Source organism: Cylas formicarius, unplaced genomic scaffold (genome assembly GCF_029955315.1).
Source record: "Cylas formicarius isolate icCylForm1 unplaced genomic scaffold, icCylForm1.1 PGA_scaffold_6__28_contigs__length_40554024, whole genome shotgun sequence".
In the NCBI taxonomy this organism is placed as follows: Eukaryota; Metazoa; Arthropoda; class Insecta; order Coleoptera; family Brentidae; genus Cylas; species Cylas formicarius.
In genome coordinates, this window is record NW_026844347.1 from 33,572,004 (window position 1) to 33,599,091 (window position 27,088).

At 32.4% G+C, this 27,088-nt stretch overlaps 2 protein-coding genes across 3 annotated transcripts in view; one reads left to right on the forward strand and one right to left on the reverse strand.

Annotated features, from left to right (window-relative positions):
• Window positions 1-1,807: 1,807 nt before the first annotated feature.
• On the forward strand, window positions 1,808-9,031 carry LOC132703483 (uncharacterized). The gene is made up of 4 exons (XM_060672770.1): window positions 1,808-2,017; window positions 5,164-5,466; window positions 7,355-7,591; window positions 8,659-9,031. Exons 1-4 carry the CDS (start codon window positions 1,922-1,924, stop codon window positions 8,884-8,886), a joined length of 864 nt encoding a protein of 287 aa, XP_060528753.1. The 5' UTR covers window positions 1,808-1,921; the 3' UTR covers window positions 8,887-9,031.
• A 1,550-nt stretch (window positions 9,032-10,581) lies between these two features.
• LOC132703493 (uncharacterized) overlaps window positions 10,582-27,088 on the reverse strand; it is a 59,280-nt gene continuing 42,773 nt past the window's right edge. The window contains exons 2-4 of one of the 2 annotated variants that reach the window (XM_060672791.1): window positions 16,731-16,910; window positions 16,213-16,470; window positions 10,582-12,800 (exon numbers count right to left, since the gene is read on the reverse strand). In XM_060672791.1, coding sequence (XP_060528774.1) covers window positions 12,565-12,800; window positions 16,213-16,470; window positions 16,731-16,845 — 609 coding nt within the window. In that variant the 5' untranslated portion in view covers window positions 16,846-16,910 and the 3' untranslated portion in view covers window positions 10,582-12,564. Of the gene's footprint in view, window positions 12,801-16,212; window positions 16,471-16,730; window positions 17,597-27,088 lie in introns of those variants that run through there. The other variant, XM_060672790.1, reaches the window with a different exon arrangement.

Genomic DNA, 27,088 nt, shown 5'->3' on the forward strand with positions numbered 1-27,088 from the left:
AAAATTTAATTTTACATTTCAGAATTTCTGCCATTGATTGAACTTTATAGTAATAAATTACGTACATATTAACAAAATGCAGTCAACCACATGAAAATGAATTTAGAGCTTTGCAGCGGAAAGTCTAGACTAACATAAAAAAAAAATATCTTCGCACAGTGAATCTTTCAGTCTTAGTTTAATCATAAATCGTATACTATTTCGTCAATGGGAATGGATAAATATCTGACATTGCGCGTATTTCGAAACTTCTCCAACGAAGTAACTGTCAATAAGGTCGTAGAAAACTAGATAAATCAACTGGAATTAGAACTTCGTTTAAACAAACCGACACCTCTATCTGTCAAATTAATTTATGGTAAGGCTTATCGGACATTGTAACTGACTAAAAGATTATGATAACTTGCCTGCTCATGTTGGTGGTGAAAGAAAAAAGATTAAATTGTATAAGACTATCCTGCTACTGATAGTTTGCCTCTGGTTTTCCTGGCGCTTTCAAAAATGTGCGTCTATTTTTTTTTATTTTCTAATTTTAAGTTAAAAAATCTACGTTTTATCTTAAATTAATTTCTTCAAAACTCAATATATAACTAACAACCAGCTGCTCCACTGCCAACGATAGACCAACAGTGAGACTGCTGTTCAACTTTTATATCAAAACAGTCATGAAAAAAATCAAATTTGTTAGGCAATAGTGGCGTGAAAATTAAAAATAAAAAAATATATATGAATAATCTAAAAATAAACCTTCTCTCAGAGTGAAGTTGTAAAATAAAAAGCAGAAAAACCGCCTTGGCCTTCAATTTAACTAAAAATCATTTGCAAAATAGCATCAACAAGTCAGTAAATGTTTCAAGCACTCAACTGCTCATGTTCAACTATGTATGTTTATTATATTATCTTATTTATTTATTTATAAAAGCTTATGTTAGCATATTTTTTTGTCTTTATTTTCATTCCATTCAAACTAGCTCTAAGCAAATTTGAGGAGGAAGAAAGATATCTATGATTATTTGGGTGGAGTAATAACGGATGGCACAACCCTAAGATTCTGAAATATATAATAATATTACAATATTAACATATTATTATAATATTATAATTTTAATATTATATATTAAAAACTGAATGAAAAAGAGAGTAGAGCTCGAGATTAGACAATCTAAGTAGTCAATCTAACTGATTAAGCGGTAACTAGTAATAGAACATAACGTGCTCAATGCTGCTTTTTTTTGTTAAAAAAAATGAGTTTGTATTGTCTCAATTATTCTTTACATTTAATATATTGGTAACACATTTTTTTAAATTTAAATTTAATTAACTGCAAGTAATACGCAATAAAATTTTCTTGTATAAGTCATGGTGGCTTCATTCGCATTGTTATAGGATTTTTTTAGGATTTATTTTACTATATTTCAATTCAATTGTCATTAAAATGACAACCTTTAAAAGAAAAAATATCAAAAATCCGATACCAATCAAAATTTCGCGGCGGACTTAAAGCGACGGTGTAAACCGAGCCGCACTGACAGTAGCCGAAGTGAAAATTTCACTGTCGTTGTAACAATTTTTCCCGAAGAGTCTCATTCTCACGAGGGGACAAATCCAATCGACCAAACCGAACAGCAGTCAAGGTCTCGGCCAATCCGAATCGCGTGGTATTTAACCTGCGAATCTGCTTCATTGTTAACCCTAATTCTTCAAGCTGGTCCATATGACACACTTCCTTCTCTTGGAGGCGCGTACGGGCGGATCATATAAAATGTTCCTTCTTCTTCTTGGATCTTCATTCAATTTTAAACTTTGGTCATGTGCTAACATCAACTCACGTACCTCTCTTGAAAGAAAAAAAAATAGACAGGATCGACTTTATCTTGCTGCTCGTCTTCTTGAGTAGTTTCGTTGTTAATTTTAAGTGAAAATGAACTGCAAGGTGATTTGTGTTGTGATTGCCTTCTCGGTTGCCGTTGTCGTCGGCGGACCTGTGGTGGAAGATCCGAAACCCCATATCAATTCGGTAAGGACACATTAATAATTAATAAGATTAATATTTGTTTTTAGATTTTTTTTGTTTATTTTTTTTATTACAAGTTTGCTTACAAAAGCATTTTTAAATTTCCCTCAGCAAACTTAAATTGGAAATTATTTATTAATTGGAATCGATTTTGTTGATAGTATTAGGATATAATTTATTTTTTCTTCTCTGCCCAGTATATATTTGTCATTGCACTTACAGTAGTAATGGTAGTATAAGAGTTAATTTAAAATCCTCTTCACTAATGTTTTATACTTAGGAAAAGTGTCAACACAATTTTTAGAATGGAAGATGTATATATTTCTCTTCGTTCTACAGTTAGCCTGCGATTCGAATAATGAATATTCAGAGCGAACAGTTAGGGTGTTCTCCATTAAAACGCCTAATTAAAGTAACTGAATCGTAATTTCATTTTGTTTGCTGCGCATTTAACATTAACGCTTAATAATATATGAAAAGTTTTGATTTTATCTAAGAAAAACTCTCAGCTCCGTGCATAATACACGACTAGCCTCTCAAAACTGGTAAACAAAAGTTGTAGATTATTATTGCAAATAAAGATTCCCAAAATAGTAATTATTTTTGTTAAATTAAAGTAATTTTAATAACCCATTTTTTTTTCAAAATTTAGGTATGAATTCGTCTTTACGAAATTAAATTTTCTTTTTGCAAAATTTCATTAAAAACAGTCTTGTACCAGGAACCCAAAAAGTGAATTTCGTAAAAATCTTGTGAGTTCATAAAACTTTTCACAAAATTTTGCAAATTTTTTTAAAAAACGAATTAATCGTAACGAAATTCGCACTTTAAAGAAAGACGCAAAAATTGACGCTTTTAAGAAATTTCCGACAAACAGTGTAAATTAAGCAAGTGATTTACAAAATTAAAAAAAAAAGTGTGTGTGTGTGTGTTCCTTAAAAAGTAGGAGAACTTGCATATTTTGCAAATTTCTTTATAAAGTTATGAATTCCTTTTTATAAAATTTACACTTTTTGCAAAGAATTCAATTTTAACCTAAAAGTTGAAATTTTGAAAAAAAAAGGGGTTAAGATTTTAAAACATTTATGAATTCACTCTTTCCTTTTCCAGAGAGCTAGAAAAAAAGATCGAGACAAAAAACAAAAAAAACATTAATCTTAAAAACATTGTGGTATTTGTCTCTAAAGTAAGGCCGTTAAATCTATATCGAAATATGTTTTCAAGTTTTAGTTAGTTCTCTGAAAACAGTCATCCAATATTATCCAACAATTTATTTTTCTATTTTCCCAATCAATGAGGAAAAAATATAAACCCTTGCCAAAAGAATTTTAAAATACAGTAACCATGAAATTTCGTTTGTTTCCGACTGTTCAGTTTCCCAAATAATAACAATAACTTTCGGCCCAATGGACAAAATACAGGCGATTTAATTGCGTAGATCGATTTAAACAAAAAGAAAACAAAGTTAACAAACAATTTTCCGAACTGCATATTTAATTGAAAATATGATTCATTCGCTGTTGCCGATTATCAAGCAGTATCGGTTCTCGACAAATAGACCATTAGCGATTCAATTTCCGACTGAATTATTAATTTTAGAATAAGCCCCTTCGGGAGCGCTCGTGTGTTTTATGAATTATATTTATCGTAAAATTGTGTGCCGATAAACGAAAAGAGAGAAACTTTAAATCCCAGCCAAAGGGGTCGCATTTCAACGGAGAGGGCATTTTGAAAGATACCTTATCGCGGTTTTCGCCGTTTTCAATTACGCTGGCATTATGAGCATTTTAGTGGTGTACCATTTTAATTTATTTTGCTCCGAAGTCCAAATGAAAACCGCACTAATATACAAAATAGACTGCGTAGTTTTGTCTGGTTATTTCGGAATTTGTAGAATAGTATCTTAAGTTTCTATGCGTCTCCGGTCGTTTTGTTATTGCCTTTCTTTCGTTTTGGTTTTTACTGGTAAAATAAGTAAAAGTAAAGTTTGCTTTTAACCGTTCCCGCTTCACAAAAATTTATGCATTCAAGATTTCGAAACAGGCTAATTTAATCGGCATTGTTTCCGTAAAAGATGCTTTTATAACTCGGCTTTGTGGCGTATCTCCATAAAGTTTATTCTGCCAAAGGGCACTTTGAAAAATGTTGCGAGGAAACCTTTTTACAGCTTTTAATTCAGAATGATGTAAGTTGCTTTCCTTAAATTTGGATTACTTTAATTTTTTGTTTTAAAGATATCAAAATTTACTTTTTTTCCTAACTTAAATCGATAGTAATCCAATTTTATTTTAGAAACGTTAAAAGAAAAAAAAATAAAACTCCGAATAGATATTTATGACAATTAACTATTTATGGTAGTTATATTAGTAGATTATTTTAATTTTCGATGTTAAAAATTGAATTTCCAACGATACTAAAATCTTCGTTTTCTTTTTTTTTTTTTTCATCGATTTTAGGTTTTCAATTTATTTTTATCTGTATAGACATTTAAAAAATTCTGCAGTTGACTATTTATAATAGTCATTTTTTTATACGTTTATAAAGCTTTTGAATTCAGAAAGATCGATTACCTTAATTAAAAATTAAAATTCCAAGGACCTTCATTTCTTTTTTCATGGATTTTTGACATTCAGAAACGTCAATAGTTAACTATTCGTAATAGAGATTTTTGTAGAAGATTTTCGCAAACAGTTTTGTGAAAATCACAATCCAAATTGCTGACGCGAAATGTTGCTTTGTTACACCGTAGCAACTTTGAATCGGGTAACTATATGCAAATTTTTGCTCTCTTCGACGGATACATTTCCCAATTTGCGAAATCCTGAAAAGGAAGTGGAACGCGAGACTAAATGTACAAAAGCTCCCGGAATCCCTAATAATCCCGTTATTGGAACAACTTAGATCCCCGAAAAGCGTAGGTTTATTATGACTTGGATGGAAATAAATCCGTAGTTGCCGTCTCAACAGCGTAAATTTCAAAAATGCCACTACCAGCCTTCAAAATAAAAAACAGGAAATGGTTTCCAAATTAAATATCAAGAAAAACTGCAAATTTCTTAGTCCACGTGAAATGAAATAAAGATGGCGATACTTTTATCTTTTGACGGCCTTTTACCAAACCACTATCGGTAATTTTGGTTCTCTTGCAGGTTCATTCTAATGAACCGGCAATTGAGGAGTCCTTGCTGAAGAAACTAAACAACAAATGCTCGAACAGAGACGTATCGTCGTGCATGATGCTGAAGCTGGTGACTTACTTCAATAGGTTGATGAAGAAATCTCAGATCGAGTTCGGGGATATCGAAATTACTCAAACCTCCACAGAGACGGTCGCTGTCGACACATCGAGAAGCCTGAAGGACGTTGAGAACATGTCAGAAGAGAGTCAAATGATTGAAGTCGTCGGAGACAAGTTGTACAATTTCTTGAGGACGAGGTCGCTTAAATGGAAGGTAAAGTTTTCACTACGTCTCGACTGATAAGAAAAATAGGCAGATAAATATTCATTTGCTTTTTATTTGGTTGGTAAACGCAAACAGCAAACTCCCACCTAAACATACATGGTGAATTAGTGATATGAAGAGACATACAGGTACAAATATCGAAAATGTACCGTAAGAAACCTGTTAAGAACTATTCACATATTCTTAACACGCTATAAGTTTACAAATAAATAGAAATAATTAATTATACCTGTGATTCACGAGGCTTTCATTGAGATGTATTGGTAGCCAAGATAAAAAGATTGACACCTGCCACTAAGCATAAATTTCAATGAAAATTTTTTTTTTAGTATTTTGATACCCGCCTAAAACGTAATAATATTGTTTATGTCGTTCAAGAAGTCTGGGGAAAAGAAATAGATTGTGGTAATTATATTTTATTATTGCAGTTTATTATTCTCCACTGTGAGAAACCTGCTTGTTAGCAGAATAAAATATTTTCCGGTTAGTGAGAAAAAAGTGTGTCAGTATGAAGAGGCGATCAAGTCGATGGGATGGGATGGATTTTTATAAACCATGTTTTTGAAAACGAAACTGGTGATTTTGCGGACCTAGAAACCCGCGCCTGCCCAAGACGGGATAATTAAAATTTCTACAGTGAAATTGCGCACGATTTTATCATGCCATAAGGTCAAATGTTCACGACAATCGTGAACTTGATTTTTGTATCTGAAACCGCGAAAGGAAAACCTACGGAAAAGCACTTAACCTAGAATCTAGTCGTCGCGTTACGGTGAATACTTATCGGCTAATTTTGTTTTTTTTTCTCCGCCGTCTGCTAACTCGTGCAATGAAAATATTTTTGGTAACTATAAGTTTGTGTTTTGTATCACAATTTCTCTGAACCCAGTGCTGAACTAACATTGTACTTTTTTTTTATTAATCTCAGTTGTGATTGATATCACTTCTTTGTATTTTTTGATGTTTATTTTTATCTACAACTTTATATAAATATCTACAAACCTACAAAATTGAAGGGTATCCAAAAATTTTATTATATCTTAATTTTTGAAAATCAACGTTGGCATGTTATTAATTAGATTTGATTAATTTCAAATAATGTTTTTAATTAATTCGTTAACTTTTGATTTTTATTCCTTGAATTACTGAGAATTGAAAACTCGTTGGCTACATTCAGTATTTGCGATAGTTTAAATCACAACTACTACTAACTGTGTTTAACTGTCATTATTTTCATGTATTTTGAGAACTTAACCAAATTTTTCATTTAATTTTAAAACCCTTTATTAGAATTGCATTCAAAATGTCTTTGCAATATATTTCCGATTATCAGTTAAAATTCGATTTCAAATGTATTAAAAACAATCATTTATAATTAAAAAAAAAACATGGGATAGCATCCTGGAAGATTGTCTACCTCGTCTAAATGTCTTGCTTTTAGTATACTGAGAAACATTCCTCTTTTCTTAGAAAATACCAAGGGCAGAAGAATTGTGGTGTACAGTAAAAATGGATAAATTCTGGAGAACTGGGGTAATAATTCCAAAAAATTCCAGAGTAATTCCAAGGAATTTCAAGGAAATTAGTTAAAGGAATTACGGTATACACTTTCCCATCTACGGTTAATGTCTCAGAGAAAAGTCATAACCAGTACAAGAAGGATATGTTTAAAATAGATATCTAAAATTCAAGCGAACTCTGTTAACCATGAGAATGTAAGCAAAGACATTTCAATACCAATTTGTGCAAAATAAGTCTAAAATCAATGTGGATGCCATATAACACAGAGTGCAACACCTGAAAAACTAAAATGGATTAATATATGACATTTTCTTTAATAGGACCCAAAAAAACCTAAAAAAGTATATCTTTACAGGTAACGGATGGAGCCGACGTAGTAATTGCAGGAAACACGGACCCCAGTGGAGGCCTTAACTTGGGATTTTCCATTCGCCCTTCAGAAGGGGGAGTCGAAGAAGGTAGAAAGAAGAAAGACAAAGATAACAATATGGGAGCGTTGATGGCTGCCGCTGTTATGAAGATCGGTATCCTGAAAGCTCTCGCGTTTAAAGCGTTGGTACTCCTGGTCGGAAAGGCGCTGCTAGTCAGCAAGGTAAGTGATATTCGAAAAAGTTGAAACGCAAACATTTGATAAGCAGAAGAATTGCTTTCAGAAACGCGGTTCAGTTCGTCAGTAATCCATAACATTCTTAACCATTTTTTAGAAGGCTGTTTTAAAGGAATTTCATGTGTTTGCCAAGACTAATATTCATAATTTAAATAAAAGCATATCTGATTACAAAGGCAAAAATTTTCACGACAACAAAGATAAAGTTTCAAATTTGGAAATGTGCCTTATAAGTAATGAAGCCTTCCTTGGGGATAATTTTCGTTAGATCCGTATCCCCAAAATGCTTTCAGGTTTGCGTAATTCCCCATAAAAAGGTACGAAAACACCAAAACTCGCTAAATGGACTTTATATCATTTGAATATAAAACGAGCAGATGGAAATTTCTGTGCTCATTTTCAATTAAATTTGCCAGTATAATAATCCTTCTGGGGTCAGTTTTACGAGGAATATTAACACGGATCTTGCCCTTTACAAGATTTTCGCAATTAATTTTAGCGGTTCTCGTTTTGTCCCTTGCTTAAAATTTTGCCGTCTTTCAAAGATGGGGATTAAATTAAAGTGTTGACACTGAAAAAATATTTAAACTGAAATTCCGTCTTTGCAAAGAAATCGCCCGACATTTTTGAAATATCCGTAAATTACGTAATAAACTTGCTTTCTTAAAAAATAGCTCACAGACATGTAAAAATGGGTTTGTTAGTTGGGGATAGTGAATGAGCCCTAAAAATCCAATTTAAATTCGAGTTGCAAAAAATGTTTTCAAGATATTATTGCAAAAAGGATTCCAATGGAATGGTGAAGGTAAAATAAAGATGTCCTTTCCTGGTCGGTAAATTGTTCCCAGAAACCCAATTATTGAAACTGTTAAATTACGTTCTCTTAGAAACGCATATTCAGTCTTCGTCACTCTTATTTATGTTGTCAGTAAAACGAATAAGATAGATCCATTTTCTCATTGGAAAGAAGCTCCCCAGGTTCAAGAGCCCAGATAAGAAACATTATGATATATATTATTTGTGATTAGTTTGACACAAACATATTTTTGTAGCTCGCCTTGGTCCTCGCCGTTATTATCGGACTTAAAAAATTACTAAGTCAAGAGAAGCACGTGACTTACGAGGTAGTAGCACAGCCACACCACGATCACCACGAGCACCACATCAGCTCCGGCGGTCACGACAGCTACGGAGGCGGCGGTCATGGAGGTTGGGGCAGGAATTTTGATCCCAAGGAAGCCCAGAACCTGGCCTACAGCGCCCACGTACCTGCCAATTAGCCGCACGAGTGATATTTACTTTTGAAGATACTCAAGCTCCGTTACCACCATATTGGTGCCTATTTAAGTTAATTTATTTTTTGCGTTTCTTAACTTATTTCCAGCGACCGTTGTTACTTTTCTTCCCCGGAAGAAATCAATAAAAAAATATGATTGTTACATAAACTGTTGCTTTTATTTTTATCCCAGACCTACTGATCCGAAGTAATTTCAAATACCACGATATCTGGGTAATAATTCCCGGCGCATTCGTCACAGCGTTAAATGATTTATATTTATAGTTATTAATTAACCGTTTTCATTAAAATATGATAAATAAAATAGTAAAGGTTTCAGAGTGTCTTTAATACTAAATATATATAGAACAATTTAAAATTTTACTAAATTAGAAAGCAATTTTAAAATCAGGAAAATTGAGTTGTTTTTTGTTATGTAATAAAATTAGTGTTCTAAAGCCAAACAGTATTTTCTTTTTTTCTTGAGATTTTCTTTTTTCCATCAACATTAACTACGTATATACCGCACGCCCTTGTCTCATCCCCAAACACATTTTTTTCTCTCTGCAAATTTTCTTAAATATTGTTTTCTTAAATGTATATTTTTTACCACTCCAGATAATTGACGCATGTTAATACAGTGTTCCTTCTTGTTAATAGCACTCTAATGTATTTTTTTAGAGATATAACTGATTTTGTTTTAACAGTGGTTTCTTCTATTGTAATAATGACATTTTTTTATATAATTGCTCATTCGTTTGTCATATCTTTACAATTTTAAAATTTATTTATAAATTCTTAATTTTTTTTGTAGCAAAAAATAATTTAAAAATTAATTACCTCATAAATTCTTATTACTATGATCAAACTAAAAAAAAGACACTTCTTAATGTTTTAAGTTAACGCTGAATTTCCCTTTTGCATTTTAAACTGTTTGACTTCGAATTCATATGACTCGGGCGCCATCTACCTCGAGATTTATGAAACGTCAACTGAATCTTGAAAGTACTTCAGCTGAGTACTGATTAGAAATATGGAGTTGATGAATTAACGCTAAGAGTTGACTTGATTTCAAACCTAATTTATTTTGTCACTGACAGAATAAATTAGTCAAAAAATTTGAAATATTTGCTTCTCGTTCTTGACGCTTTGAAGTACTAAAATCCTTTCAGGCTTTTATTTCTACAGTAAAATAGATGAATAATATGTATAAAAAAATGTAAAAAGTCTAGTTTTAAAATCTTAGAACGGAATCACACGTTTGTACTTTTTGTTTTTTTAATGTTCAAATACATTGTTCCCCATTTTAAAGTGGCTTTAGTTATACGGATGTATTACAAACAAATAAAATAAATTGTGTTGCTTATTTTACTTTATTTATTTATTATTACAGGATATACTATAACAGCTATAAATCTCAGCTAACAGGTAGAATCTAGTACCAATTATTACAATAGTTACAGAGGGATTCAATGGAATGATTACACAACGAAACTTAACGTTAAACATAAACTTAAAAACATTAACTCTAATTTAAAAAAAGCAAAGCAAGAGCAAAAGACTGCAATTCTTATTTTACTAATAGGACATTGAGAAAATAAGTGATAATTATAAAATATTTCTTTTTGGTGTGGGCAGGAAAAATATCTATGTCTAGAGTTAATATAAGACAAAAGAATGGTTTATTTAACTTGTCAGCGCAATCCAGAAAGTTATTTAAAGTTTCAAATAAAGTCAATAAATAATAGTAATCATGACAACACTAAAAGATATGTAATCAAATCAATTTATTATTATTGATTAAAATTCAGCACCTTCAACGTCATTAACCAAAACCTTCAATGCTAATGTCCCCACTATTAAGCTTTGACGATGAGTGGGGTTAGATAAAATTGAAAAAGAAATTAATAGCCGCTTCAGAAATCAAACCAATCAAACGCTTTTAAAAAATTAAGATATATTACGTCCAATTGAGAACCATCGTCGATAGCCTCAGAAACATTATGAGACATAGTAATAAAATTAGTAAAAGTAGATCTCCATTTCGCTGGGGGACTTTTTGCTTCTCATTAACGTGTATATTTTGTCAACAGAAATTTCCGAAATGAGTTTCTAATTTTCGATCTGTCTGTTCGTGTACCGGTATATATTTGACATATACCAGAAATTTTTACAGTTTTTTAAACAAACAGTGACTTAAACTTCGCACACGTCTCGATTAAAAAATATTTATTCGAAGGTGATCGGAGAATCTGTTTATTGCTTTAAAAAATGAAACCAAAATAAAAACGTAGTCTTAACTAATGTTATTTGACGATTAAAACTATTTTAAAATATGGGAATAAAAATGATTCCAATCAATTAATGTGTAGAGGGTGGACAGAATCAAACCGTCTTCAATGTTGATAAAACAACAAGCCAATATTAAAATTCAGCGTAGTCAAATTGGTAAAATATCTGCTCAAAATATCACATCTGACATTTTTATATCTCTCATGGCACAGTGAAAAACAACATTGCTAAAACGACGTTGAAGAACTTAACAATTGTATTGTATTGTACTTTGTAAAGTTGTGTATAATAATAAATAATAATAACATAAAGATTAAAGTAAGTGTATCTTTTTATGCGGAGATAATACAACATTCTATCTGTTTGTATCAAACTTTTGACTCAAAATTTACCAAGGAACCATTCGTTAAAGTTAAGCATCATGATTACTGGACTGACTTTGTAAAGTCAATTACTTTGGGATTATTCTTAACAGCTATAAGACATTTCGGCAGTATTTTGGCCAAATAATTGCAAAAGGCAAATGGAATGTTGGGTTTTATTATCGGCTTACTTATAGCAAACTGTCATTTGCATCTGGTAAGTCAATCTGTCCAAAACGAGTTCTTGAGAATATTATCCTTTAAATTGTTTTCCGACCGATAGAGTCGATCACAAATTCAAGAGATTACCAATAGTTTATAAAAGATTCATAAATCCGAACTTCAACATAGCTTCTCCGTTTCTTTTCCATTTTACACTTACTATTAGGAAATGAATTCATTTCTGTCAGACAAGACAGAATATACCACCTTTTTCATTTTATTCAATTCAAACATTCATATTCTCTTACATTAAAGTAAAAAGAAAACATATCATGTAAAGCAGGGACTAGACAAGCTACATCACCAGAATAAACCTTCCAAGCTATAGAGGGCTTGCTTTGTTAGGAAATCTTTAACTCAAGAACCGAGCATAAAGAAATCAGGCGTGCTTATCTTATCTTATTCCCTGTTTTGGCAATGGCAATTTCAATGTAAGCATTTCAAGCTCCAATATCTTCTTTATTCTTTAAATTACATTATATATTAATTACCGTAAGTTGTAGTGTAAAGATTCTTGCTGCCCTTACTAAGGAGCATGCCATGGTATTTGACAAACACTGTATTAATGCAGATATTTTTTCACCGAGTCTTAATATCATCAAAAATGAATATTTTAAATACTTTATTTTGTAGCAGAATTTTGAACTGGTCATATGGATTCTGTCTGGAACAGTATTCCTGTTGTATCCTGAATATGTTAATAAATAACAAAAAAATATGAAACACCCTACACGAGCAAAAACCCTATAAACAAAACGCGTAGTTAATTATAATAATTTATTACGAAACTGTACACTAATACGACGCTATCTTCTACGCGTGGGTGAAATTTTCTTAATAGTCCCGATAGACCAGAGCGGAAACTTCCTGTTTTCGTCGGAAACTCTACTCTGACGCCTCTGCAGGCCGTGAGTAGGATAGAGGGCAGTTTTATTCATCAGATCGTCCGGCGAGTAATGCGACGCCCCCTGGGACGCCGCGCTAGGCGCGTAAATCACGTCGTTATATAAGTTCGATGAAGACGCTTCGTGATCCACGTGACCTGCGGATCAGACCAACGCAAATTAGATTTCGTTTTGTTGTTTATCCAATGAAACGAAATTTCAAATTTCTGCTTCTGAGAATATCGCGAATTGCAGAATATTAGAACTAAAATCGGAAACTATCTATTCGGTATTTTATAAAAGCTGCAATTTCGCAATGTCTGTAGAAAAATGCTTGCTTCCATGTTACAGCACGAGGTGTGTTAAAAAGGTAAGCTTACTTTTGTCATTAGGCAGGCTAAGTACAGGGTGCTCCAACTTCGAGGGGCCTCTATGGCTTTAAGCATTTGCAATATAGTTAGTCAAAAACTGAAAACCGCATCGTGATATGTCAAGGCGTTTTTGAGGGTGATTCTCAAAAATGTGTGATTTTAAAGGCCCTCTATAACTTTTTTAGTTGTAAGAATAGAATTTTGAGAAAAATCCATTTTTTAAAGTTTTTTTAAGCAGGAATCTCTCTATTTTACCCGTTTTGTCTTAGAGCCTTTAATTTCCGAAATATCACACAAAGTTATATTTCTTTAAATAGAATACCCCCAATTTTTCTAAAAAATCAGTTTTCTAATAAATTTTCCTGTCGAATGATGTGCCATACACCTATTTTTATTAAATAGTTTAAAAGATATTTGCAATTTTTGATATTTACCATAGTATTCCGTATTCGTTTAGATGACAAAAATATTTTTGAGCTACGCTGCCTTCTTTCCGGATGTCTCTGGAAATATAGATTTAACGCCGTCTGTCGATTTTCGTAACTTTCAATGTAACATTTTATCATGTCGTACTTTTCAAAGTTTTCAAACATTTTGATAGCTTTACGATTTAACACTTGGGCTTGGGTATCATGGAAATTGTTTTTATGTGAGCATGGCTAACTAGATAGATACCATAAAACTGCATAGATCGGAGTTAAGCACAGCCTACTATGGTAATGGTATGGTAGGGTATATCACACCGTTTGACAGGAAATTTTATTAGAAAACTGATTAAAAAAAAATTGGGGTATTCCATTAAAAAAAAATGTAACTGTGTGGTATATCTCGTGAATTAAAGGCTTTAAGACAAAATCTGTGATATTGATAACTTGACGATTTGACACTTGGATTTGTGTATCATGGCAATTGTTTTTATCTGATCATAGCTACCAACATAGATACCGTAAAACTGGATAGGTCAGAGTGAAGCACAGCCTACTATGGTAATGGTATGGTAGGGTATGGCACATCGTTTGACAGGAAATTTTATTAGAAAACTAATTTTTTTTTTAAATTGGGGTATTCCATTTAAAAAGAATGTAACTTTGTGTTATATATCGTGAATTAAAGGCTTTAAGACAAAATCGGTGAAGCAGGTAGATTTGCCCTTAAAAAATCTTTAAAAAATGTTTTCAATAAAAAACTTTACAAATAAAAAAGTTATAGAGATTTTTTAGAAACGCACATTTTTAAGAATCACCCTGTAGCTCAGAAACGCTTTTACATACCATGATGCTGTTTTTAAGAATTCTCTCGAAAATCGAGCCCTCAACATGCATTTTAGTTTTGGGCTAACTATATTGCAAATGGGTAAAGCCATAGAAGGCCATCGAATTTGGACCATCCTGTACATTCGATCTTCGATAATTTTTTTGTTAAGTTGGTACACAAGTTTCAGCCAGTTTGCACGTTTACTTTCTTGTGAGACAGAAGCGTTAGGCGTGTTTTGCGTGTTTGGCGATTTTTCTGTAAAGTGCTACAAAAAACGCTTGAAATATTGAAAACGGCATATGGTGAATCTACTTAGAGCAAAAAAATGTATATAAGATGTACAAGCAGTTCCAAGATGGCCGAGATCATGAATCTCACTCTGGCCAGTCCAGCAATAACTGAAACAAATGCTGTTGAAAAATAGTCGAATCACTATTAGAGAAGTGGCTGAAGATGTCGGCATCGACATTGGCTCGTGCCATGCAATTGGGCATGAAACGTGTAGCAGCAAAATTTGTTCCGAAACTGCTTAATTTTGAACAAAAGGCCGTCGGAGGAGCATCGCTCAAGAGCTGTTAAATGACGTCAATGATGACTCTGACATGCTCAAAAAGATCATAACTAATGACGAATCATGGGTATATAGTTATCAAGTCGACACAAAAGCCCAGTCGTCCCAATGGAAGAACCTAGAATCGAAAGACCGAAAAACGCACGTCAAGTTCGATCAAATGTCAAAGTTTTGCTTACTGTTTTCTTTGAATATTTTTACCACAAGGTCATATGGTAAACAAAAAGTAGTTGAAGTTGAAGCTATGCGCAGTTTGCGAGAAGCAGTACGAAGAAAAAGTCACCATATTCACAGGATGTGGTCCCCTGCGCCTTTTTCCTAATCCCCAAAACTCAAGAAAGTGAGGAGGTTTGGAACGATTAATATATAATATATAATATATCTGGAGGGGTTTACTTCGAAGTGGCAATATTAATTTTGATAAATAAATAAATACTTTTTGATAAAACTCAAAAGTCAAAATTAAAAGTCAAACTTATTGGGTAGGTTAGGTCGGACCTGCCTTATAAATTAGCTAAGAACCAAGTCCTCGACAATATTCACAATAAGAAGGCAGCGCGCAGATGTCCCACTTTAACTAATTAATTTAACAAATCATAGTTAAAAAATTATAAACCTCCATAAATGCAAATCTGTTTTTTTAACGACCCAGTGAAAATCGCATCTCCATGTTTTTATCATAACTTAAAAAATGAATTTAAAAAAATGTTCCGAAGAGTTTCGGCATTGCGGGTTGTTATTAATGTCCATTCAATATTTACTCAAGAAGACGCTAATTTATTATTCAAGATGCCAAAGACATTTAAAATGAAAATAAAAAATTATTATTTATCTCTATTACTTTTTTAGAAAGTGAAACTTTTTTATTATTATTAACTTTTCACCTCAAAAATATTTGACAAATCACCCTGTACATCTGAGGGAACTCCTCGAATACAACTAAATTATTTAGGCAGTAGAGTTTAATATAAACGCATCCTTGTCAATGATTATAACTTATTACCAGAGAATATTAAAAAAATACAATGAAAAATACAAATACAAAATATAAAAAATAATTACCGTGTTTAAATAATTTATTTCTTATTTACGTTGATCTTTATTTTCTTTTGAAAAAAAAACTGTTAATTTACTATTGCATATTCATATATATTTATATGAACTCTCTCTAAAGGAAATTTATTAGTTGACTTGCAACAGTTCTAAATTTCTGCATTATACAAAAATTTGGGCTACTAAGATTGAATTCAATTTCTTTACAGAGTTCCCAGGACTTTTAGATTTCAGATTTATCTGCAATAGTTTAGAGAAGTGACTTAGAAATTATATTTTCACAAAATTTAATAATACATCCATAATCAAGATTTTTCTTACCACGATGATCATGATATCCGTACGAATGGACCGGCGCTCGTTCCTCTATCTCGATATAATGGGGCCTGTGGTGTTCATTTTTTAATTTGGACAACAAGGCTATGATCGAAATCATCAATGCCATTTTTGCCAGGATTATAGATTTCAGCGTAACCAACTTCAATGCCGCTACCATTACTGTCGTAAGCATTGCCGTTTTGAACGATATCAGCATTGAGTACATATTGTGTTTGCCGTCTCGATCTCCCTTGCGTCTGGCTGAAAGCAAACCTAGCCATAAAGCGTCTTCATATAATCTTACGGTGAAAAATACTATTTAAAAAATAATGCTCTAAATGTATTCTAAATATTATACCTATACTTTAACTAAAGGACAATATTACATGACCAGACTCAAGTCTCGCATATCTGGGAAATCTAGATCTTGCCATCGCATAAAAGCTCCATATAGTCGATATAGTATATTCCAGTAGTCTTTAGTTTCATTTAACATTCAATCTAATTTAATATTAAGTTACCTTCGAACTGGTTGTTATCATTGGCGTCAATTTTAAGCTCAACGTCGTTGTTTTTCGCCCCGCCCCAACTCACAGTATAATCACCTAAGGCCACATCGATGGACAAACGTTCCATAATTGGAACTTGCTTCTTCTTTCCGTCAAATTTTACAACCACACCATTTCCGAAGTCCCATTTATCTATAGATGGCAACGTATTGACTGTATTGGACTTCGCGTGTATGAAGATTAAACTTAGCAGAAAAATTCGCGTTTTCATGGCTAGTTAAAATATGTACCGATTTTGCAGCAGCAGCGAGAATGAAAAATTTAAGTAAACAATACAGCTTTATATCTTGCACCATTGTTAACGGAGCCTGAACGATGCGTGTTGAGGTGTAGTATAATCCACTCGATTTATTTAATGAAAATAAAATTGAATTAATAACTTAGTGATTATTAATGAGCCGCAAACGAGCGTCTTTTATGTAAATCAACTACAAAGTAGCTAGTCATCAACAAATTACTAGAGAAAAGGGAAATAAGGACACCTTAAGCTAAACAAATATTTATACAATATGGTTTATATTTATGGTAGGGTAGCTCACGGCTGCAGGATTCTGTTATGTGTCTTTTTTAAATATAACAACCTGATATTAATGTACAGTATTATGGATAGCTTACTCTACATCTATATAATGTTACAATGCTACAATGCTACAATATTAATATAATTTATCGTTCCGGAACTGAAAATCCAAGGATCTCAAATCAAGTGATCTAAGTGGAGAGTTTCAGAAGCTCCTAACTCCTGTAACGTAATTAAAACGAAAATTATGGAAAATTTTGTCAAAACCAATACTAACCAGAAAAAACTCTGGACTTTGATTGGCTTATATCTATCGTGCTCCTGCATAACAATATGTAACCTGCGCAAAATCAGTAGATTTTTTTTTATCTCGTACACCCTGTGCAAAGTGCCTTTCGTTTATGCACTAGTGTAAAAACCAAACTGTTCTATATATTTACCACGGCAAATTTTAATTTACTAGTATTTTTAGTTCATTGCCTATAACACACTCTGTACATAAGTGAAAAAGTAACTGAAAAAAAAGTTATAGCCTTAGATCTCTCACGTTTCTTGGTTCCAAAATGGTAAACGGTTTTCGAAAAAAAAATTTTTTGGGCCTAAAATGAACCATATAAAACTAAAAAAAAATTTTTTTTCAAACTTACAATATATATGCCAATTTTCTAAATTAACATAGCCAGGTTTATCTTGCACGCTCTGTATGATACGAGAAATTTTTTTATTTTTTTATGGATATAATATAAAATAATCGCGCAATATTGAGCTACTCTGTAGAAATAACTATAAAATACTGAGAAGTATAATGACAGTATAAATCTATTTTAGGCCATTCTTGCTATTTTGTAGTAAGTAGTTTTGAAGTAAGCAGCTGGTAAAAAAAATAAAGCTGATTTAGGGCTTTTAGAAGGTCATATATTAATATTTATTGAAATAAAATAAGCACCTAGCCCCTATGATAAAAGACATTTTGTTTAAGTATACATTAACAGTAACTGTTTGGATTAGCATGTCTTCATTTTTTTAATGAGCCGCTTAAGCGTAAATGTATCAGAAACTTTAAGTTTTATAATAAAAGAGCAATTAATAAATTACCAAGGCTGAAACATTCTAAATAAAGTAAACTTGCCTTTGAATGGCCGGCAAACAAGTAAGAAAGGCTAGGAAGACGCTAAGTCGAATCACGCCATCAATAAATGTCATCAAGATTTTCGTAAACGGTTTTAAAATGTCGGGCGATTTTGCTTGAAGTAGGCTAGATCGCATTAGTAACGTGGAAATTAATTCAATTTACTTTACAGCAACCTCGTATATCCGTTTCTTGATTTCACCGTAGAAATTATACGGCGCACGCGGATGTAGTTAATTGGTTCTATTTGTAATTTTATTACTCCAAACGGAACGTGCTTGAAACCAACTAAGACGCATTGATAAACACATGTTTATTGTAGTGGGTATATTTTTTTCTCCACAGAAATTTACTTAATTTCCACCAATCGACTACAAAAAATAATTTTACAACAATTGCAGTTTAGTTTGACACCGACGTGAAGCTAAAGGGGCTTTATTTTCGATACGCGTGGTATTTTATTTTTGTTGTCTTTTTCAATACCATATACATTCTCAGTATTACATAGTCACGGTGCAAATCAATGTAATGTAAATTCCGTACTGGTGGAAAATAAGTTTCATTTATAATATTAAAATGTATATTTATAATATTAAAATGTATATTATACAGGACAGCCTGAAATTGAATTTATGTTGCTCTTTGTACAAATTGTTTCAGAGTGATACTCCCCAATATCTTTCATTATCGCGACATAAATCACAATATCTAACATAGCAAAACGCGTCACAACACGGTTCTTTGTGACCGCCCCTTCTCATTAGTGGCTTCCAAAATATTCAATTTTCAGATACAGAATCAATCCTTATTTGTCATACAAATCTAAGCTCAATTAAGATTATAAAACCTTCAATCAAATCAATCTTAAATCAATCAATACGTTAATTTCAATGAAAAAAAATTTTTTCTACTCCCTATTCTAAAATACTCAAAAACACACTGATGTAGCGTGAGCAGTGTCACTTTAAGACATCAGCTTCATTAACCACTCTGTCGTGTCACTTCCGATGTTCCCGGTACTTTCGCCAAGAATTTTTGTCTTGTCATGTATATAGGTCAATGAATATATTCCTGTTGTCACGCGAAAATGTACCCAAAAATTAACAACAAAATATCAAAAAATTAAGCTAAATCAGCTGACACAAAACTGTCCTTCAGAAATCACGTCGATGAAGCCTGTCTAGGTGAACTCAAAATGCTGGGATTCATAGTGAGAGATTTTGCAAGGGGATATACTTTATAACTGTTATACTATAGTTATGAGCGCTCGCAACTAGAGTAAAGTTCAACGGTGTGGTAACCAATATTTGGCCAGTGCATCACTCAAATTGAAAACGTACAGAGAAAGTTTCTGAAATTTCTTCACTTTCATGTAAATGGTTTGTTTCTACCCGGCTAGCGGACTGCCACAAAGTGATTTATTATTAATGTTTAAGGTTCCCTCATTGTTGAATCCTAGGAGGTACCTTTCATTTCAGTTTTTATATAAAATTTTCAATTCATTAGTGGATTGCCCTGAGTTGCTGTGCCAGCTGAACTTTCATATTTCTTCAAGGGCTGCCAGGGCAGGATCTGTATTTCACCTAGTAACTCCAAGAACCAATTTTTTGATCAAAGGTCCTCTCTATCACTTGATGATTATCGAGTTTACAGTTTACCCCATTAATTAAACATAAATTTGAAATACCATATGTTTTACTATTACTTTGCTGTAGTAAATAGAGTTGAATACTTATTATAGTTATGGTTTATATTTCTTAAGATGAAATTTTCTTCTAGATGGATGTTAACTGTTAGACAATAAAGGTTATTATTATTATTATTATTAAACAGCTGTGTACAGCCACGCAGGTAGCAAGGAGCAGAAATTGCGTGAAGAAGGTAACATGGATACATAGACAGTATGACTTATTGAATAATGAAAAGAATGAAAAGAAGGGAAGTAGCTCGGTTGTATAGTATACCACGACCAGAAATATAGTGTTTTTACAACCGACCCCGTGAGTAACTTTGCCTACTGTTTATTACTCCAAAGGCGGAGCCCCTTATAAAACAACCTGCATCAACAAGCGGGATATAATTATGTTTCCAATATTTTACGCCGAGCAATTTTTGAAAGATGTGCATCCGATAATTACTACAAAGTAACAATTTATTACGTTCTATTTCATTACATTTCTTTATAGCGTCATTATTAACATACAAAATATTAAATATCCAGAAAGGGTGGGGCGTATTTGTATCGGCGTTGTCCGAGGAACGGCGGGGCGGAAAGGATAGTATGCTCCGCCATTATTTGGAGATTCGGGAACCATGGAAGAGACCCTGGGAGACCATCGTACTTTTTGCATACGCGCTTATTATCGCAATGGTGATTCGATAGTGTCAGCTAAACGTTTATCTCGTGCAGAATTTAATGTACGGAAGGCACCGAAATACGATACCATCCGAAAATAGATTCGAATGTTTGAGAATACCGGTTTGAGTGTGAAAATTCACTACCCAGGTCGCCCACGCTCTGTTCAAAGTAATAAATGCACAATATTTTTGGTGGTACAATATTAATAATTATAGAAGAAAAATAGCATCTTGTTCCTATGTAAGAACTTCTGTGTAGATTAGGAGTATCCATATAGCCATAAGTAGCATTAGACAACGAGCGAATTTTTTCAATAACTTGTTCAGGTTGAAATATATGAGAAACTTACACCATTTATATGAGTTTTTAATTAAAGAAAAATTAATGAATTACCAAGATCTTGAAGCCTGAAAAGTTTGGTTAGTTTGATGAAGTCAAATTGCCGATGATTTCAAGGCATACAAGAAATAAAGGTCACTTACATACATAGCTGTCTATATAAGATCTGTTTACATTGGGGAATCAGAATGAGGTAACCTTATCATGCGACCCTACATGTGACATTACACTATGGCTTGGAGAGAAACGAAAGGGCAAACCTTCTAGGACGGACGGGGAAAGGGAACGTAGGACCACATGTTGGCTGTTTCTAGCCAATTGACAAGAATTTCAATAGACGCCTAGCTACCAAGACTACCAAAACATTAATAGAATGACTCAAAAGGGATCGGACAATGCAACCTCAAATACAACATACGCAAAATTGGCCTTTCGGATGATGATGAGTGCAGAATATGCATGAAGCGGAATATATATTGTGTCTATGCCTCGAGATAGGGAAGAATTAAATACTCAAAACTAGGACACCCATTAACGAACATCATACGAGTAGTAGAGTAGTAGTATGCCGTAATAGATTGATCTAAGTGTACAACTATAGGTGGTTTGCAACTTTCCAAATTTACCTTAGGCGGAAATATTCTCTTCTAATGTTCGATGGGTACGGAAGGTAAAGTTACAATCCAATATCCAGTTTCTGTTTTATTATTACCCTGTGGCAGTACTGTATCATGAATGTAGCAAATCAGTAATAATTTTCATACGAGAAAAACAAAAATTGAACTGAGGTGGCTTTTACTTGATGAAAATCCATTTATCAAAATAAATAAGAACTAAAACTTCAGATTTTCACGAAATTATATATTATGTATGATTTTGATAAAGACACGATGTTGTCGAAACAATTGTCATGAATTCGTGAAAATCTGAACTTTTAGTTCTTATTTATTTTGAGAAAAACAAATAATAATTTAAATACGCTTCTAGATTTTTTATTACCTCTAGAGCTTTATCGCAATTATACTTAAAATTCGGGAAGTTAAGTATATTGAATTAAAAATACATATAAAAATAAAAAAATTATGAGCCTCTCATGGCCGCTTTTTTATATTATATTGTTTCCTGTTACAACCGAAAGTACGGTTTACGATGCAACACTTCGCCAAACAAAAGCAATTAAACCACAAAGTAATTTTTGCCGGTATCTCGCCCCCGGGCCGTTTTACAACCCATTAAAGCGTGGTAGTAATATTAATCCGCAGGGTTAATAAAACCGCTTTACCGCCATCTTCGGTCATAAATTTATTTTACGCTGAAGGAGCAAAATTGGATTCGCTTTCGTTCTGTCTATACGCACCCGGCATCACAGTCAACATAAAATTATATAACTGAGACTGTTTAATTAGCTACTCAGTGGTAAGTATGGCCCTCAATTTTAATGGTAGCGTCGGACAATCTGCAGTCAAAATATAGGCAGGAAAGTTAACCGAAATTTGAATGACAACTGTGAATTCATAGGGCATATATAAAATTTTCACAGTATTTTGTAAACGATTAACACCTTAAACCTTAAACACGAAAGATATCTCTTCTATTTCACTCCCAATTAAGACCATTCCCATTTTCCTATTGGCTCCTTAAGAGCCCTTATTGACATCAATTAATCTTCTGCTATCTAAATTTATCCCCACGTGCAAGCAATAACAAAAAACATTACCATGACTATCGTTGTCCACACTTTAAACTTATTATGTTTCATTGCACCATTCACGCTTCATAAGAGGGCTGAACTTGGTGGGAGAAGTATAAAGTTGGCCGTATGACGTATGTCATTCATATGTTTTTTATTTAAATTAAAAAAATGGAAATATAATAACCAAATATATTGTATATACTATGTATAGTATAGATATTATAGAAACCAGTATCTGAAGAAGTTTTTATACTTGTCCAATACGATACCACGACCATTAGGTTTTGGGTACAATTTTGCAATAAACCGGAGACTAAAGTAGCAGAAATGCTCGAAGTGGTTCAAGACATTGTTTAATGAAGCTCGCGTCTTAAAGTGACCCTTTGTGCAAGCGTGATCGGTGCCTAATTCGATATTTTAGAGTAATAAGTAGAAAACATGTTTTAAAATTAAATAGTATTTTGAAAATGATAAAACACAAAATTTAATATTCGATAGAATAAATTCACATTAATTTTTGTTGGAAAATACAATAAAATGGTGAGCAAAAAAATTTAAAGGAATAAAGAAAATCAAGCACCAAAAAAATAGTAAAAAAATATCAAAACGTAAAACAAAATAAGTAATAAAAACATAAAATAAACTTAAACACGTAGCTAAAAAAATAATGAGAACTTTACAACTTCAAGTTAAAATAAAGAATTTGACCTTTGATATTAAATTTTGGTACAAAATACAATAAATCGACAAAAAAACAAAAAATAATAATATAAGGAGTCACTAGAAAACAGGTAAAAACAGTCATAACTTTAAAACTTCGAATTAAAATACGAAATTTTATTTTTCAATTTGAAACAAGTTTTTGATTCAAAAATGCACAAAAATGCTCTGATACTGGTCTTCCGAAGAAACGACAAATAAAAGAGAGAAAAAAAAAGTATTAAAACAAAAAATAAAATAAAAAATCAATCAGAACTTTGAAATCTCCAATTAAAATACGAGATTTTTACTTTAAATTTGACATACATTTTTGGGTACAATAAAATGTTAACCAAAAATTGCGATGGTAGAACTCTTCACAAGAAACAACAAATAGAGAAAAAAATAAAATTTAAAAATATGGTTCAAAAAAGGAAGTTTACAAATTCGAGTTAACATACGAAATTTAACGATAAAACGATAACCAAAAAAAATTTGGAAGACAGAAAATTTCTAGCGAAACGATCAATTTCACCGTTTCGGTGGCTGCGCAGCTAAACGGTCATTACCGAAAGTGGTTTTTATAGTACCGAATAGGCAACAGTTATTTTCGCCTGGTGTTATTACTACCGAATTTACGGATTACCATTTTGTAACCCAGATCGAGGCGAGTGAATCGCTTTTGTTAAATGAAAAACTTGGCACAACAAAAGAGCCACGACGTATCCGTAACGACTTATTTTGAAGATCGAAAGTTTTCTCACGAGGGAAAGTTTTTAACAGTGAAAGTTCGGATTTAGGAACCGGCTAAAAGTTCACATGAAAGTACTGCGTTTAAACTGAAACGTTTGTTTGCTGAGGATTTTAGTTAAACGGCCACTCAGCTTGTTTCGTTTTTTAAATGTACTTCGTGGACGTAGAAATTTTAAAGACACCTCAAACAGGGGCAAAAATTAGGAAGTTTTTGAAAAATCCAATTTTAAGTTTTGAAACTTCTTTGATATATACATAGTGGGCATTTTTTCAATGAGATTGTACGGATAACTTTTAAATGATTAAAAAAAATGCAGTAAACTAAAAATTGGGGCAGGGTGTTTCAATTTTGAATATATACCACCAACATAGAAATTTTAACTTGAACATGCTACATTTTTGTACATTTTTATACTCCTTCTAAAACCAAACAAATTTTATAGCAGTCCTTCATGAAATATTCATTTTTTAATTTTTTCTCCATCCACGTTTCGACGTAAATTTTTGCTTTATCTTCTTTTAATGAACTCCAAATTATTAGAAACAATTTTTCCAAATCTATTCTAAATTAAACGTTTACTTACTAGCTGAAATTTGGGTTTTTTGGTCAACTCTTTTTTAATCTTATTGACTTTGTAGCTGTTTTTATTTTTTCTAATCCCGCCTGTAAAATGTCTAATTACACACCGCTCTTGAGTGCGGGAAGCGTCACTTCACCACGTCACGTTTCGTTTCCCACCCATCCGAGCCACTTCGGACATTTCCGGGATTTTACCGCAATAGCTTTCGAGCAATCGGATGTTTTCGGAGATATTTCCCGCGCCTAATTTGTGACGTTTGTCAGTACTGACGGTCATGTGAGTGAATCTATTCGTGTTATTTTGCCAAACTAACCAAAAACTAACGGCCGTAGAAAAAGTATAGTATGCAACACGTTCGGTAAACTTTTTAAGTCACTTGCTCCGCTGTTCTACGCTCGTGTCAAATAAACTCGTGAGTTAAATGCCGTTTACCGCTGCTGTTACTATTTTTTCTGCAAAATTGAACTATGAAGACTTAAAATAAACCAGTAACGTACGTAAAATTTAATAATTTATAAATTAATATATAAATATATTTATAAATTAATATATAATTTAATATTTTATATAATCTTCTACGTACGTACGTACGTAGAAGATTATAAATTATTAAATTTTCTTTGTTTCGCCCTAGTTTGTATAAAGTTTCACACCACGTATCTTTTAAATAAAGTATACATTAATGCAGTGATGTACCCTTCAGTTTAGACAATTAAAAAGAACACCTGCTAAAGCAATGCAAGCAAATCGATATAGAACGAAAATAATTTATTTCTTTAAAAGCTCAATTTCAAAACTAATTATGGACCAATTTTTTCAACTTTTTGAAACCACAATTGTAGATATCTTTTCAGCATTAAAAAATATTCAACAAAATTTTAAATCACGCAAGGAATCTAAAAAGTAAATAGTAGCGAAAGGTTGCACAGGGGCGGGCAAGTCTGGCAAAGGCTAATCTAGTTAAAGTTGAATGCCAATTCCAACATCGAATTAACTACGCACATAAATATTCCGACCCTTAAACTCTCAAACCCGATCGGAAATAATGAAATTCGGAGCGAAATGAATCCCGAATAGCCTTGTGGCTCGCAAAGTTATCGGACCACTCTGACGCGGAAATATTCATAGTGGTCCAAGAGTAATCTAATAGAAAATGTTTTGTCAACTTCAAGGGTCCAAGAATTTGTTACTAAAAGCGCTACATAAAACAACATTTAAATCAGTCTAATTAAAGAGGAATGGGTTGTATAGTCTTGCAAGCAATAATACCCAGATCTAAATTTGCAGACTTTAAATAAGTTCTGTGTTCTTTAATGCTCTCAAAAAAATATTAGAATATGTATTTGAATTTAGGCTTGAAGTTGTTATAAGAAAAAGAAGAAGCAAAATTGAGCATAGAAAAACACAGAAATTTGCGAATAAATGTTTCTTTTTTTGTTTAAAAAAAAAGACCAAAAACATAAACAACCAGAAACAAAATATAAATTAATGAAACAAAAAAAAACTACGAATTGTTGTTTGACTTACAATCAAAACAGGTTTTTGTAGTCACAATTACATTTCATGGCCTATTCATAGTTTTTTTTTATTGCAAAAACCTTATTTGATTGTATATATAATCACCAATTCGTAACATTTCGTCGTTTTTTTTTTGGAAACCGGAACGGTGATACTCACGTCTTATGTGAGAATTTATGCGCAAATTTCAATTTTTCTGTATTCAATTTTTCTTTTCCTTTTTTGTAACATTTCAGGTCCACATTTAAATATTGTAATTTTGTTGTATAACCTCGAGAGAGAAATAATATACAATAATATCGTTGGGGTATTTTTTGCAATTATACACAGTTACTAAAGAATTGCTTTGATAATGGATAATTGTGAATCAAGCTTCGAGTGAACTATGACCAATGACTTTTCTGGTTTGATCTACCCTCCACGAACAGTTTAGTTCCTCTGTTGTATTTAAAAAGTATCTGAGATGTAAGTTTGGTGATTTGTGTACTATATCCGGAACGTTTTTCTGTATGCCCATATTTCAAAAGCATCCATCTTCCTTGGAATTTCCGTATTCGAGTTAACTTTATGGTATTCATAAATAAATAGAAATCACTACAATTCATAACTTATAGTGGCAATAGTAGTAAATGACGTTCAATTGCGTCTAAATTGTTAAATTTTGGTCTGATTCCATTCAATTCTATTATTAAGGAAAATTCCAATGACACATGCCAATT

What these genes read in the sequence shown, in the direction of transcription:
- LOC132703483 (XM_060672770.1), top strand. Translation starts at nt 1,922, where the DNA reads ATGAACTGCAAGGTGATTTGTGTTGTGATTGCCTTCTCGGTTGCCGTT. An exon ending in CGAGGTCGCTTAAATGGAAG is followed by an intron (nt 5,467 to 7,354) that starts GTAAAGTTTTCA and finishes ATATCTTTACAG; the next exon opens with GTAACGGATGGAGCCGACGT. An exon ending in AGGCGCTGCTAGTCAGCAAG is followed by an intron (nt 7,592 to 8,658) that starts GTAAGTGATATT and finishes ATATTTTTGTAG; the next exon opens with CTCGCCTTGGTCCTCGCCGT.